The sequence below is a fragment of the Gallinula chloropus genome, assembly GCF_964237585.1.
Source record: "Gallinula chloropus genome assembly, chromosome: 15".
In the NCBI taxonomy this organism is placed as follows: domain Eukaryota; kingdom Metazoa; phylum Chordata; class Aves; order Gruiformes; family Rallidae; genus Gallinula; species Gallinula chloropus.
Genome location: NC_140100.1, coordinates 11,052,507 through 11,068,782, shown reverse-complemented (window position 1 = coordinate 11,068,782; position 16,276 = coordinate 11,052,507). Strand labels below are relative to the sequence as shown.

The following is a 16,276-nucleotide window of genomic DNA, read 5'->3' as shown; positions in this document are numbered from 1 at the left end:
TTTCGTGTCCCAAGCAACATGTCACTTTTGGCAAGTGCCCATGGCAGAACCAGCACCTTCCATGGGATGTCACATCCATTCACTCTGTAGTGAGCTGTGTGGCCAAGTAAGGTTCTGCTGTTGCATTTTAAAGGGTTGTAATTAAATGGTGGTGTGTGGCTTCCCCCCCTCCAGTGACTCTGGAGGCTGCTGGTGCCGGGATGCAAAACGTTTGAGTGTGACTGAACACTAAGACTTGAACTCGGAAGCATATCCAAAATGCTGTGTGAGAGATGGAGGCGTTCAGCCTTCTCACTTCTGCTCCTAAAATCAAGTGCTCCTGTTCCCTCCTAACAGTCCGAGCTGTCCTCGGTCTCCCAGGGAAATGAAATCAAATGACTGCTCTTCAAAAGAGCCATTCCAGCCAATTACATCCTGGCGATGGAACCGCTTTGCAAAGGACTTGCACCCAGAAACTCCAACTATTGCCCTTTTCACGGTGATATTTTTATAGGCTTTCCATTCTTATCATACTGGTAAACGAGCATTTTGATGCAGTGAGAGTTGGCTGGGGAAATCCAAGGGCTGCTTGTTATGGAAAAGTTATGGTTTGTGTAGAATTGGGCAGGCTGCTTCTGACACTTAAAGAAGGCTTTCAGCGTGGCAGCTGCCATCGTGCGAAACCTTTTGCTAATAAAACAGTAGAGGAAGAAATTAATTGCAGTGTTCAGCAGTGCCAGCATATTGGCGATGTCCGACACGATGTGCACCACCCAGCTGTTGTTTATGGGCGATACGTAGAGGTGATAGAGTATCATGATTATTCTTGGTGCCCAAAGTATGGCAAAAATAGAAGTTATAGTGAAGAGGATGGCTGTTGTTTTCCCTGTGGAGTAGCCTCGCAGGCGGAAGTTGCTCTTTCGCCGCAGCTTGTACACGATGATGGAATTCAGGATGAAGAAGATGGAGCAGGGCACCAGGTAAACGGTGAAGCAGTGGATCCAGATGAGGACGTGATGCATGGATGTGCTTATGTAGTCTTCGATCCAAATGTTGGGCCACCAGTAGTAGGGGATGCTGGTCAGGAAGCAGGTGGTGTAGACGCTGACAATGACTTTGCGAGTACGGGCCGGGTAGGAGACTGTGTGGTACTTGAGCGGGTGGCACACAGCGATGTACCTATCGATCGTCAGCGGAACCGTAATCCAAATGGAAGTGTGGATGGAAGAGAATTCCAGGACCTCAATTATTTTATCCAGTACCTGAGGCATCTGTTTGTTTAAGATGAAGTCTTCCATGAGGAAATCCACAAAGACGATGAAGAAGAGAACCAGGATGTCAGCAGCAGCTAGAGCTAGAAGATAGTTATAGGAGGACTTCTGCCTGCGAGCCACAAGCTGGGAAAGGATGATGACTGTCAAGATGTTTGCTGTGGAGACAGAAACACAGGGTTAGGCTCTTAAGTAGTAACATCAGCTTTTCTGAGCACTTGCTTGGAGCAGTAGCTCCATCCAAGCACTCAGCAGCACAACCACCTTTAATAAAGTTCAAGAAACCAGAAGGTAAACACTATGGTTGGGTCCTTGGAGAAGTTGAGTGTGGCCCTGCTCCCAGCTGAGGATTCAGGGTCCCAGCAGACCAGGACAAAGGACAGGAGCAAGATGGGACCTTCACTCTCACAGTACTTTGCTATTTCCTTGGAGCAGATGTGGAGTTATGGCCCTGGCTCTGCTGCTACTCTCGCTGTGGGTGCAGCAGCAGCATCCTGAGCTGGTGGACTGGGGGTGCTGGGACCCTGACAGTGTGCAGGGGTAGCAGGAGGGAGAAGCAGGAGAGAAAAATTTATCTCTCACACTGTTTCCTCCCTTCTTTTTTCACCATCTTTTTTATGAGTGACAAACAGGGAGGGTGCGGTGGGCTTTGGGAGGGATATTTTGTTCCTCATCCCACTCAGGGTGCCTGCCTGGTTTAATTTTGAATTCTGTCTAAAAAGAGCTGAAACCAAAGCTCTTTGGAGGGAGGGAGCTGAGTCCCCACCCTGGGTGTGTTTAACAGACGGGTAGATGAGGTGCTCAGGGATATGGGTCAGTACAGGACAGGAACAGTTGGACTCAGTGATCTTAAAGGTCTTTTCCAACCTGGTGACTCTGTGATTTTTAACCTTGCCTACCCTAATGTTTGCATGAACACTGCAGAGGGTGATGAGGACTATGGTAGAACTGCTGGCAGAGATATAAAAATATCCATTTCTAATGTATGTGGAGTTGCTGCTGCTGGGTTGGTCAATGCCCCTCAAGTGTCCTGGATGGGATCCTGCCCGTTGGGAGCAGCATCCTGTCCAGGTACTACGTATTTAAGTTCATCTGAATTTGAAAGAGCCTGATCACTGTGCTGGGAGTTGATTAGCGTATGACAGATGGGAGTTGATGCCGGCATCACTTGCTGCAGTGCAGTATTGTGAATTTATAAATATCTGGTGGGGAACCAGGGCTTGATTAGGGACTTGCTGGCTGGAGCCTCAGTGTGCCACTAGCAGATGATGAGAAGCAACTGTGAGAAATGGCAGTCTCGGGCTTTTTCCCTTCAGAGCTGAGGAAGGATGCCTTTGAGATGCAGCATCTGAAGGTCTCTGACACCTAAACACCATCAGACCATGCTGCTCAAAATATAGCAACCTTTCAACTCCCCCAGGTCCATCATGGGCCACAGACATCTCTCCTCTGACATCTCATCTGATGTTACCAGCTTCTGAAATTCATGCTGGTGGAGGCCCTACATATCTGAGAGGGATAGGGATCATCCTTTGGGAGTAACCTTGGTTCTCACATGGATTTGATCCCTGTCCCAAAACCACGCCGCATTGCCTTCAGAATCTGGGTAGTCTTCTGTGCCCCCCCAAAGCAGTGCCTGTGACCTGCAGGTACAATTTCTCCCCAGTCTTGTTTCACACGTTACAGTCACAGCTCACACAGTGCCTAACCACCAGCTTGGCGGGGGACGCGCGGAGCTCCTTCCTGACTCTTATCACAGCGTGTGAGCTTAAGCAGGAGCAATTGTATCTGTCTAGAGAAGAAAAAGGCATGTCTCTGGGCTTTGGGGGTGGGTTGGCTGGTTTTTTTATGGAGAGCATTTTGCATGCACGTGGCAGTGAAAGAGCCTTCACGACCCAAGTTGTGGTGCTGCTGCGTTGGGAATAAACCCTGCTGTGTGGTTCAGCAGTTTAGCAGCATCAACGACCTAAATGAAGTAGCCACGAGCATCGCTTACTGAGCATGATAAACATTAGGTCACAGACTATAATGGACACCTTTTACCAGATCCAGTTGTTGCTAGGATCCCTACAGATTATTGTGCAAGGTATGAGACTACTCGGCAGGACTCGCGTCGGTCACCTGACCAGCACAGAGAGAGAGATGGTTTACCAATGGGAAATATTACATTGCTTTGAAAAATACCTTAGTAACAACTCCTCCTTAGGTGTAGAAACTCTGAGGATGTGAGTACAGCATGGTAAAAACATTTGGTGAAAGTATGTGGTGTTTGGGGTTGATAGGAATTGATGATTCTCTCTAAGCTGGGGGCATGTTAAAATGTACACAGGTACGGCGTCCAGCAGCTCCCCTGACTCTGACTATGAACAGTCCTCTGCCTGCAGTTACCAGGCTGGAGATGAGGATGGGGCTCAGCCCTTACTTCACGCAGGGGCTCTCTGGAGAAGGTGGTGGCAATGGGTGATGTCTGGCAGAGGCACCGTAGGAGGCTCTAAACAAAAGCAAACAGAAAACCGCTGTGGCAGAGCACATGGTGTGTGTTGCTGCTGGTGGCCGCAGCTGCCTGCGTGGCCTGTTGCAGGCTGGATGCTGCCTGCCCTTAAAGATGAAGGGTAGCTCCGTGTTTCCCCCAGCTGCTGATGGGGCTGAGGGCCATGACCAGTGCCTGCTCGTGGCTAACATGATTTGTTCTTCTCCTTTTTTACATCCTGAGATCCTCCCTTAAAACGTTGCAGAGTATAAAGAGATACTTTACAGAATATAATTAGTGCAATACAAGTTTTTCCTTCACTGAGAGTTCCTGTGAGGATTGATTTTTAAATTTAATTGATTAATTTGTTGCTCAGTTGTCTGAGGGACATCTAAAGGCATGTACCCACTCACCCTTGGGGTGGGGGGAAGAGCTGTCAGCCCCCTCTGCTCACAGCTGCATCATCTGCCAAGGGATGGAGAGGGATCTAAGCCAAAAAAAGGGAACATCATGAGAGCTGCGGGTGGCATGGATGGGGGACCATCACCAGAGGAGGTTTCACACCTTGTAGGCAGGAGCTTGTGTGGTTTGTGCTAAGGAGCTCCACATGCAGGGACAGGGCTGTTGCAGGATCTGAGAGCGAAGGCAAAGCTGGAGGTGGAGGATGATCAAGTTCATGCCTAGGACAACCCAAACTCCCCTCCATGTGTGGGAGACTGGGTTAGTGACCCCAGAGGAAACACAGCGTAGCCTTGCACTTTCAGGTCACAAGTGAATTAAAGAGTTGGTGTCAGAGGCCAGAATGACAATGAAATCTGGCCTCCAGCACCATCTTTCTCACTGGCAGCATTTATTAGTGGAGGCAGCTCTGGGGAAGGATGCAGTGGATGGGGCACTCGATGCTGGCACCAGCCATCAGCAGGTCACAGAGGCCAGAGAAGGATTTTAATCCAGCCAGAATCACTTCCTCGCTGCTGGAGGGCACAGGTGTGATACTGGCATGGGATGCCAATGGCCAGTATTCACTTTGAGCCTTGCCAGCCGCTCAGGCTTATGTGCAGCAACTTGTCTGGCAGAGATGTAATCACACTGTGTTGGTTTGGTGTTCTGAAACTGTCAGTGTGGGCTAAGTTTTCCCCTGGTCTTTATAAAATCAGGCTGTTTCTGCAGCATGAGGACAGCACAGGAGGAATGCTAGGCTAAGAGGGGTATGTGCTCACCAGGGATGCACATGTGTAAACACAAGTAGGATCTAGTTCTCCTCTTGCCACCTTCACCCTCCTCATCCACCTTCCCTGAGCTGCACCTAGGCACAGAGAGTCTCTAATGACTCTAGTTTCAGGGCTGCAATGCCCCATTCTCAGAGGCACCCAGATGAGGACAAAGACATCTGAAACTCACATCCCAACCATCCAGCCTCAGAGCAGTAAAGCTTTCTGATGGAAACGGGTGCTGGGAGGAGAAGCGATCTGGGAAATAACTCAAAGAGCATCAAAAGGGATTTGGTCGTTCGTGCAGCCTATCCGGACAGACGGAGGGTTTTCAGGGCAATTTGGGTGTCTCGTTTGGCAGGTGTTTGTGGCTTCTAAAATTGGGCTGTCGGTGAATTTTAGGAGGTCTCAAGCTGAGTAACTTGAGCTTGAAGACGACAAAGCCATCCTAAACCTTCTGACACTGAATGCCAAAGCACCGAGGCAGGTGCCAGAGGTATTCAGTGGGATGACTAGGACGGAGGGAGGACGTCATTTCATAAGGGCTTTGGCAGGAATTCTGTACTGAACATGAATAATTAAGAGCATTTTACCTTCGATTGTGGCTTTGCTAAAAAACAAAAGTCTTTATGTCTTCCTAAAGTATTAGCTAATGCAATAGGAGCTCCTGCTTGTAAACCCTGTGGCTGGGCGCTCGCAGAGGCTCTGCCAGTTTTACACAATACTCAGGAAATGACAGCTTGTGTTAAAGCCATCCCAGGTTGGCGTTACTCCCCCTGCAGAGCACATCCTGCATCCACACGGGATGCATCCCTCTTCAGCGTGCAAGCCCGGACGCTGAACAGCACAGGCCTGGGATGAGCAAGTGTTAGTGAAATCCCCTGCCTGATGTGACTGACTGACAGGTGGTTTGGCTCAAGCAGAAGCCATCTCCAGCACACCTATCTGTGCAGCTGACATGGTGTCATGGGAAAGATGGAGAAGTGAAATGACTCTGCATTCTGGGGACGCTCCGTTGCAGGTGGTAGAAGGGAGTAATTCCAGGGGAAGTGATGTGTTTGGCGTTTCAATGGGTGAGCTTCTCTCCTCTTCCATGCATAAAGGGATTAAACTCTCTTTTTTGGTCATCTTCTGTACTGCTTGTTCTGGTCCTGCTTGGTTGGCTGTACTCCATTCCCTGTGCACAAACATACTGGTGTCCTAGGGGGCAACCCAACACCATCTTCCCCCATTGGGTCACCCCCAGAATGGCCCAAACAACACCCCAGCCATCAGGATGCTCAGCATCCTTATGTACAGCAGTCTTTATCCTGCAGAATGACAACAGAATTGTGTGCGATGTGTCCTGTGCTCTGGGGATTAATTTTGGCTTTGTTGCCTTTTCCAGTGTCTCAAATTTAATGGGAAGAGAGATTAAAGGCTCAGAAAGACCACCCAAAGCAGAAGGTGAAAGCTTTTGGGGGGTTGCTTTGCCCTTGGTGTGTGAAAGCAGCGAGCACGCCGCATCCGTCGGGACGTCTCCATGCTGTTTGTTTGCCTGTGGCAGATTGTTTTGACGCAGGCGGGTGAAAGCCGTTCTCCTGCTGGCTCCGTTCTGCTGATTCACCCCCCCATTTTACAGGGGGGAGCAGAAAAAGGAGGAGGAGGGAACTAAGTAAGGGGGTGGATGAAGAACAGCGGGATATCAGACTGCCTAGTGCTTCTGAATGGCTTGACTTCTTAACAACTGGGGGCTCGGCATTACCCACCTGCCGTGACAACTGGCTGTGCTCTCTCTTTTGTGTCCTTGTCATTCCAAGGAAAAATGGCCTTTGGAGTTTTTCCTCCCTGATCCATTCTAGCAGCCCGACACAAAAGGTTGTGAGCTTTACAGTCTCCTGAGCCTCCCAAATATTGCACCTCGTTATCGTCATGATCCGCGAGCGTTGTTTCCTACTGGTGTGGTGGAAGAAAAGTGAAGTTAGTGGTTGTACTCTGTGGTGGTGCTCAGGAGAGCTACAGTCAAGTCCTCACTGGCCTTCGCAGGGAGGCTGGGGAGGCTTTTGTGGCCACAGCCTCCAGACGTACTGGCCCAACTCCATCGCTCCCATCCCGCACGCCTTGCTCCCGCTGGTTCTGTGCAGGGACTCTGTAATGAATCTATTCTCTTTTCATAAGGATTCTTCTTTCCTTAAAGAAAAAGCACGCACTTTACAACAGGAAGCAACTCATTTGAAGTGTGTTAGCGGCAGTTTGGGTCCCCTCTGCTGTGGTAACTGTTCCACTGCCCTTCGGCGGCTCTGGGAGCTGAGCTAAAGTTCTACCATCTCTCTGTCCTCCTTGAAGTGGGATTTAAGGTACTGGCTTCACATCCAATTCAGATTTTAAGGCAGAGAAAGTATGGTCTCTGAATAAAAGGGGGGTTGAATCAGGCCTCAGGAGGGTTCAGTTCTTGCTCATTGTGTGAACTCTATCTAATGAGTGACGGCTGAAGACTGTTGTTTTCCCAAGGTCATAACTCTGCGTGTAACAGTTCTCCCACTTGTATTTTCAGCTCTTCCTTTTAGCACTGCTATTGTTCAGGTGTGCTGCTATGAGAAAGGCTCTTTACCAGGTGCTGGAAATGCTTTCTTTCATCAGCAGCCTGTACTGTGACTGCAGAAGAATATACTGGGTGGCAGATGGCAGGGATCCAGAACAGGTCAGGCTCGGTGCTGTGCGCTCTGCGTACACCTACCTTCTGCCTGCGTTGGTATTTACCAGGTATTACATGGTGTGAGTCATCAACAAACACCACTACCTGTCCCCCTTCCTACTCGTGGTACTAACCAGGTCGCAGCTGTCAGCACAGAGATGGCAACGCTCAGCCTGTCTCATCCCCCCCACTCTGCTGGGGAGGGAGGGAGCACAGCAGGGCTGCTGCACGGTGCTGGGCTCTTACACCAGGGATGCTCGGCGACTGACAACGGCCCTGGTGTGCACACTTCCCAAATGGCCCCCTTATTCTGAGCTGTGTATGGGGAAAAGGCTCCCCAAGGACCAGTTCTCCATCGTTTTAGTTTGCCTGTGACAGCAGGCCAGGTCCATCACATGTAGCATGTTAGAAAGGTTCAACACCCCTGCTGAGCTTACACATTCCCCCAGGTGAGGACTTCAGGTTCTTACCCCGACACAGAGCCTGCTGAGTGCTCTGTTTGTGGCAGGGTATTGAATGACCTGGGTTGTCCCCATCTCTACGACACCTCGCTCAGCAGCAGCAGGTCTGACACAACCTGTTTGCACCCCCCAGCTGGGAGCACCCAAGTGTGTCCAGACTGCAAAGTCCTGAGTCTGTGCTCAGATCAGTGTGGTGGGTCTTAAGCAGAAGCCTAAAGCGTGAATAAATGAACTGTTTATGGACCAGGCTCTCAGAGTTTGGAGCGGCACCTCTGTGGGCATGGGCAAGAGCCTGTTACCTACTGAGGCTGCTGCAAGGGCACTGGGCATGTGCCTGAGCTGTGTGTCCCTGGGATGCAATGGTCCCTGAAGCCAAGTCGCTGTCCAGTTATGCGACTGATCAGGGAGCAAAGTGGGACTGGCGATCATGCAGTAACAAAGCCAGATGCTACTCTGCCTCTCCACATGTTAAGGCCATGCCAGGAGACCCCTGGCAGTTTGGATTGGGTCAGCCCCTGAGCTAGGGAACACTGCCACTTTGTCAGAACCAGGTATTTGCAGGAGCATTGCTGCTCTTCTGCCTGACACTGCCATAGTGCTTGGTGACAGCAGGGCTCTTTGGTGTGGCTGCTTTGTGCTGCTGTTGCTGGCTGGGGGACAGGCTGAGAGCCGGTACCTGTTGCTCTGTGTTCCCCACCTTACCAGCCCCATCCTGGATTGAACCAGAGCAATTTCTTCCCTCCCCCACGTCTCTTCTCTGACATTTTCTCTTACTGAAGCAAGAAATGCTTCCATTAAACCTTCCTGTAGCCCTTCTTTTGCTTCCCAGCTAGCCAGAGGTGCTTCAGAGGTCCCTGACTAACAGACACAGGGAGCACAGGGATGTCAGAGCAGGGGCTGTAGGATGGCTCCATAAATGACACCCCCCTGCCTGAAAAGGACGTATGACCCCACTTCCAGCACAGCCACTTTTCTCCTCACTCTGCTCCCCACCCTTGCTCCAGCAGCTTCATCCCATCCCATGCAGTCCAGCAGCACCCCTGGTCCTGGCAGCGGGACCGGGCACCTTTACACATCCACACTCTGAACAAGTTTTGGCAAACAGTCTGTCTTGCCAGCCTCTGCTCAGGGGGAAAAGAAGAACCCACCATGCTGGCTGATGGAAGGTGCAGTCACGTCAGGAAGGGACCCCATCGTGCCTCTGTGGCCACAGCTCGTCACTGAGCACAGCCTGGCACCCGCCTCTGTGTGCTGCTGCTGAGGTGGGGGGTGCTCGCTTTGCCCCCCTCTCCTCCCTGCCTTTTTCTGACCTGGTTGAACAGGGAGGGAGACAGAGCAACGGCTGAGAACGGGCTGAGGGGGAAGGATGCACAGTCAGCCTGGCAGCGCTCGGCCTCAAAGTGGAGTTGTTGAGTTAGCGAAATCTCCTTCAGCCACTGGCAGCAGAAGCAGTTAACTGGTTAACTGCCCTGGCCGTGGCCCTTCTCCCAGATGTGTGGCACAGAGTTACAGTTCCCGTGTCAGCAGAACGTGGTGCTCAGTGTGAGGATGGATCCTGGATGGTGTTTCTCTCAGAGCCCGTTACTCAGATCCCACAGAGCCAGGGGCTCTTTCTCTACCAGGCAGGAAGCGTCCTACCCTCACAGGTTTGGAATGTCAGGAAACTGAACAGCAGCTTCAGGTTCTAGTGCTGCTCTCACCCCATACCACATCCTCAGTGAAGCTTGCCCATGTGAGCCTTCCCCTAAACATACCCAGCCCCTGCTTGTCTCTCTGCACTCTCAGGGTGAGAATCCCACCCTTCTCACACCCCCCACACGCTGTACCCGCACACTTTTCCCAGCGCCAATGTTACCCCAAGCCAACACGCTCTGACCTGACACACGTGCACAGAACTCAGCAGTGCTGCACCACCAACCGCTGCGGCTCATCCCATGAATCCCAGCCACTGGTGCCACTGCTCCAGCCCGCTGATGCCTGACCCCTTGGGAAACACGTGTCCACCATTGCTAATTTGGATGGGGCAGGGATTTTAGCCATGTTCTGAGGATGACAGCGCTCAGTCTGTAATTACAATGTGGGATCTGGAGGGAGCCAGTGCAAGTATGTGCAGAACACTCATTGAGGGAGGTTTTGTCTTGTCTGTGCATGTAAGATGTTCCCTGGTTTGGACACTCATGAAGGCTCAGCCACAGGCTGCCTCATTGCTACTTCTTCACCTGACAGTCTTGAGAAGGTCTCGGTCCATTCCTAGGGGATGGGTGTTAAAATCAGAGCTTGTCATTACTGTAGAGATCTAAGCAGCCCTGTAGGGATTAACGAAGAGGAAACTACCTCCTCCTCCCTGTGTGCTGGGTCTCCTCGGGTCAGGGCTGAGACTCATCAATGCTGCGGAGCAGACACTTGCCTATGCCCTGCATCCTTGGTGGGTAAATACAGGACTTAACTTTCCAGTTCTCTGAACTATTAGCCAATTTTCAAATTTTAATTATAAGCCAGGGAGGTAATAATAATAATAAATAAATAAATAAAAGAGCCAGCACAAAGAACATCGATTCATATGCAGAGTGGTAATTGCATGTGTGCTGTTCAGAGGCTGGCTTCCCTTCATGTCTGATTAAACAGTTTTCTATGAATTAATTGCTCGAAGAAGGAATTAAGGTGAACAAAGCATTTAGCAATTGCAGACTGTTAACAAGCGCTGCCGCTTGCCGTTTTACATGGCACTTGAAGCGCTCGCACAGACACAACCGAACTCTTCTGTATCCCACCCTTAAAGCACCGATCCCCCTCGGTGCACCAGATGGCTCTAACTTTTCCCCGACTCATCCTGCCTGTCCTTGGGATAGCTGTGAGCTCCTCTGAGGCTGGAGGTGATAAGCCAGTGAGTGAGCCGTGATGTTTGCCCACCCAGGCTGCGCTGGGATGGCAGCTCTGCCCAGTCTAACTGCAGGAGCAGCGCAGCTCCCTGCGGTCCTGCACGCCAAGGCGCCTCGCTGACAGCCTCAGACCGTCCCCTCCGGGAGCAGAAACCTGCTCCCTCCTCCTCTGTCTTGGCTGCCACGGTAATGCCAAAGCGATGCTTGGGTGCATCGGTGGCTGTGGATACCTGTGTGCTGGCAGCAGTGCCTCACAGGTGTTCGCACCCATGCCTGAAACATCCTTTCCTTCCCCATTTGGGGTCTCTCTTGCTTTTCACATCCCCAGCACCCCTGTATTGTCTTTGTCCCCTTTTTAAGTAGGAAATGTTGCTGAGGCTTATACACTCTGGAGGCCAGTGCTGGCAAGCCAGAACTTTCTCCTGAGCTCCAGGGGTCTTGGCGTTGCCGTTGCCTTCATACAGCGCTGACCCTCAGACCGGACTAGGGTCCATCATCCTGCTCCATCAGCTGCAGGGACAGGCTCCCGAGTAGGACCACTGCCTGCTAGCCATGCGATAGGGTGTTGCTTCCCCAGCCAAGTTCCCTGCCAGCTGCAGATTTGCACCTCCCTAGAACCAGGCAGGGATTTGCACCAGAAAAACTCCACAGCTATGCTTTTGGTGACCGCCAGCCCGGCAGGAAGAAGATGGATAGGGGACAGACCCATCGCCTTCCCACCCTCGGGACCTCTTTGCCTGCAAATGGCCAAACGGATCACGGAAGGAACTTCGCCACGGGCCGAGACTTTGTATGTCAAGTTCAAAGTCAGAGCGCCCGACTGCGGGTGGGGGAGCGGCGGGTAGGGATCAGCCCCGGCGAGTGGGAAAGCACCGGGACAGCAGCCTGTCAGCCGGTGAAGATGCTCTCGAAGAAACGCCCGTGCTCGTCTCTCCCGGGAAAGCGAAGGACGTTCCCGGCGCCCCCGGCCGCCGCAGCGCGCTGGCCCCGCACCGCCCCGCACCGCCGGCGGGAGACGCTCCGGAGGGCGCCGCCGGCTGCTGCTCCGCGGGAACCCCGCAGCCTCGCCCCGCCGCGGCGGCTCCCGCAGCTGCCCGGGCACGTCCCCGCCGGGCTCCCCGCCTGGCCCGGGTCGCGGTTACTCACCCGGCAGCCCGAGGCAGAGCAGCAGGCTGTAGTAGACGACAGGTGCGTACCCCAAGCCGCAGCCATAGCGGTGGTGCGCCAGGAGGGAGCCGTTGTGGAGGTGGAGGTGGTTGTGCTCCATGGACCCGCTCTCCCCGCGGCCGCGCTGCCGGCGCCCGCTCCGCCGCACGGGCCGCCCCGCCCGCGCCGCTCGCCCGCCCCTCGCACGATCGGCAGCGGCGGCGAGCGCGGCGCGGACCCGCGGCGGCACATGGCGCGGCCCCCGGCGGTGCGGGGCGCTGCGGGGCGGGACCAGCCCGGCTGCCGCCGCCGGGGCGGGGCGGGACGGGACCGGGCCGGCCCGCGATGGCGCCCGCACAGGGACCCCCGCGGGCGGCGGAGGCAGGCGCGGGGCGGCCGAGGTGGGCCCGAGGAGGAGAGGGAGCCCAGCGAGCAGCGCCCGAGCGGCCGCTGAGGACACCCTGCCCCCGCGATGTGCCTCGGGGCGCTGGGCCCGGCCGCGGCGGCACCCCGCCGACCCGCTGAGGGTGAGCTCCGCGGCCCAACCTTTCCGGGGCAGCCACCGCCTCCCCAGCCGGCTGCGTCCGCAGTGAGTGGCGGGAGAGGGCAACGTTCGTCTCCAGGCGGGGAGCACCGGCCGGCTCTGGTCCTGGCGCCCCTTAGCCCCGAGGCGAGCCCTGGAAGCAGGCCGGGAGGGAGGGGAGCAGGCAGCCCAGGTGGCAGAGTTGGCATCTGCGGCGTTGCGATGAGCCCGGGGTTCGGTGTGGCATCGCTGCGGGGTGAACCAGTGCCCACGCTCCCCTGGGAAGGACAGACCAATGGATGGATGGACAGGCGTGTAATTCCTGTGGGCAAAGCAGAAGGGAAATCGGGATTTCAGAATCCACCCACCCCTTAAGTTTGCGTGTTTCAGCACGTAGCCTCAGGTGTAACCAGGGCACGGGTGAGAGTTATGCTGGCTGCGCTATGGTGGCAGAGCCCCGTGCCGTGTACTGGACAGATGGCCACACCGACGCATTCAGGAGCATCACGGTCTAGTGATAAAATAGATGAAGACAGTGCGTGTCCTCTGAGCAGAAAACAAGCCCTTGTTTCACCAGAAGCCCAGCACTGTGCATGGGAGGAATCCCCTGGATTGCTGTGCCGCCTGCTGAGGACGACGTACGGATGCGATCCATGGGAGGCCGGTTGATGAGACGTATCTGTCGGCATACGCACACGACTACAGTGGCTGGGTTACAAAACTAACTAAAGATGTGATCCTTGCTGTCTGAAAACACCTAACCAAATAGCATGGATGGTAACAGAGCTCAATCAGCATGTTGCTGGTGAGAAGGCACTGTCAGGGCAAGCGCTGTAATGGACTGTCAGCTTCCTCGGCAAGGACATCCGTACCTTTGGGGTCTGGGGATCTTGTTTGAGAAGTGGTTCAGGTTCTGTTTGGAAACACAGCAAAGAGCAAGCAGGTCCTGCAAGGGCTTGGGTGGGTTACTCAGCTGGGAGGCGCAGGGAGATAAACGCTGAGTAGAGCAGGGCTTTGAGAGCCGTACTGAAACGCCAGTCCACCTTCCCAGGTTAAACTGGAAACGTACCATTTTTCCTCTGCTTTTTCAGCTGATGTCTTAGGAAGTGTAGCCTTCCAGATGGTTAGAGTCTGCTAGTACGGCCTCTGAGTGGAGGTGTTCCTTTTAAAAAGAAATCTTTTGAAGCTGTTCATGCCAGTAACCACCAGAATTGCATGAAGCAGTGGTGGTGGGGGGTGATTATACAGTACAAAGCCCTGTGAATTCAACTCTGCCTGTTTTTCTCCGAATATTTAACCTATGGGGGCTTCTTCTTGTTATTTTTATAAGTGTAATGCCTTCTCATGTTCCTGCAGCAGAGCCGATGAGGAAAGAGAGCTTTTATTGCCTCCCCAAAGAGAAGCGATGATTCCTGGAACCTTTCCTTGGGTGAAATGAATGCAGCAGGAGGGCTGAAAGCATGGCTGGCTGTTTCGAAGCTCAGCGAGGTTTATCAGCAAAAGGAGGAGATGGCAGTGGAGCACTGGCTTGGAACACAGTGGTTAACAAAGCCTCACATACGGTTTGCAGCCCTCGAATGTCTCGACTGGCAGATGAACATCAGTGAAATCCCACAGGAGCTGGAGGCTGAGGACGTGCCTCTGCCATCCCCGTTGTGTCGTGCTGCTGCCACTGCTCTGCCTGGCCTAGTTTTAAACAGCCTGAGCAATGGGACTTCCCTGGAGAGGTTTCTATAATCATAGCATTAGTTTCCTCGGAGTTGGAGCTGTCTCCCAGGCGCAGTTCAGGTAGGTGCTCCTGTGCTGCCAAGAGCTTTTGATCGTGAGAGAAAGAATCTTGTCCCGTCTTCCCACCTGGAGCTCTCAGCAGAGAGCCACAGTGAGCTCTGCTCCATCTGATGCATTCCCCTTGTATGAGGGGGAAATAAAACTGGAAACTTTGGTCACATTCACTAGCCCTTCCTCTGGCCTGCCCTGCAAATGGGGAGGGCAGAGAAGAGGAACCAGTTTCCTCCAGTTAGCCTGGTTAAAGCTCACCAAGGAGCCTTTCTGCCTCGCCACATCCAGCTCTCTGAAGGGATGGATGCATTGTGTGGTGAGCCCAGAGCTGCTAGCGCAGGGTGGGCCAGGTCTCCACGTCTGGGTCGCTTTTGCTTCACTGAAATCAAATTAATGAAGCACTTGGTAATATATCAGAACGAAAGGCTCACAGTAAACATGAAGATTGCTTTTCTCTTTAGGGTGTGAAAGGTGTCTTGAGGGGGTTTTGTCCTTCAGATGAGTTTTTGACCTAAAGGAAATGGATTTGGTTATTCTGCTCTCTAAATGGTGCGGTAACAGAACTTCAGACATAGAGGAAGTTCGATAAAGCCAATTCAGAGCTCACCACAATGCTTACTTCTACTTAAAGCTGTTTATTTTTAAACTTCTTGCTATTTTCTAGCTCCTTTCCAAAGGGATGATGTGTAATGCCAGGCCTGCTGCGAGGAGAGGAGAGTGCCGGCTTGCTCCTGAATTAACAGCGAGGGCAGGATGCCTCTGGAGCTGAGAGGAGCACGGCTTCTGGAGCTCATCTTAGAAACAGCTACATGCTCAGACAATGAAGGATGGTTATTTTGTTTCTGAAGAGCGGTGTCTCCTTTGTGTGCCACTCTGCGTAAGAGGTAGGTGTACTTTGCTTTTAAAATTCCAGAGCCACTTGAACTTGGTTAACTTTCTATTTTCCCCATCTAAGCTTTCCTATTAACTGCTGGGCACTGATCCTGGGGGAAGGGAAACTGAGTCACCTGTTAGTCACATACACCCCCATCCTCTCTGGGCGCAGGGCAAAGCAGCGGTGACTTCCAGAGAAGAGAGTTGTTGGCTCAAGGAGTTTGGGAAAACTAGATTTTGTGGTGTTGGGAGAGACTGGCATGAGTAACGTGCCTGCAAAATAGCAAAGAATCTGCAAGAGTAATGCATGGAGTGTGTGTGAGGGATAGGAGAGGTGGGGGAAAGGGAGAAACATGGTTTGTCCAGAAAAAGGGGGTTAGAACCATTGCAAGAGGCAAAGGTATGAGCAGGAGAACTGGTTTATGGCCTGCCCAGCGTGGTCTTACCTGGTAGCTGAGCTGGAGGCACTCATCTGGGAGCTGCTGCAGAGAAAATGATACCTGCAAGCATGATAACTCTTAAGATTACACTTTATTAGATGCTTGTGTATAATTTTGCTGCAATGAAGCCCTTCAAAGCCGTGTTTTTATCTTTCCTTACTGTTAACCTGCAGAATAATTGAGTCAGGTTCTGCTCCTCCTGAGCTGAAGGCCTGGCTTTGTCAATGCCGCTCTGCAGGTCTCCGCAGGCTTGCAGGGGGAGGGAGACCTCTCTGTGTCCTCATAAAAAGCTGTTAGGGAAAAAATGCCATGATGAAAGTTCTTTACTGGGGCCTCCTCAGTGCCTCTTCAGAGGCACGCTCCAGTTTTACAAGAGGAGATCTATTCGGTTTTAAGGGGAGAAGGTTTTGGTGTGCTGGTGCTGATTGCTGGGGAGGGCAGAGGCCCAGCGTGCTGATGTGTCGCAGCTCCTCTGGCTTGTGCTGCAGGTTCATGTCACAGAATCACCGAATCACAAGGCTGGAAAAGACCTTTGAGACCATCAAGTCCAACCGTTCCTGTCCTGTGCTA

General features: G+C 52.8%; 1 protein-coding gene across 1 annotated transcript; it reads right to left on the bottom strand.

Annotated features, from left to right (window-relative positions):
• Positions 1 to 473: 473 nt before the first annotated feature.
• On the bottom strand, positions 474 to 12,332 carry GPR139 (G protein-coupled receptor 139; the record flags this gene model as incomplete). Its single annotated transcript, XM_084271325.1, has 2 exons — positions 12,092 to 12,332; positions 474 to 1,408 (listed from the first exon to the last, which is right to left on the bottom strand). Exons 1-2 carry the CDS (start codon positions 12,210 to 12,212, stop codon positions 474 to 476), a joined length of 1,056 nt encoding a protein of 351 aa, XP_084127451.1. The 5' UTR covers positions 12,213 to 12,332.
• Between the last annotated feature and the right edge of the window lie 3,944 nt (positions 12,333 to 16,276).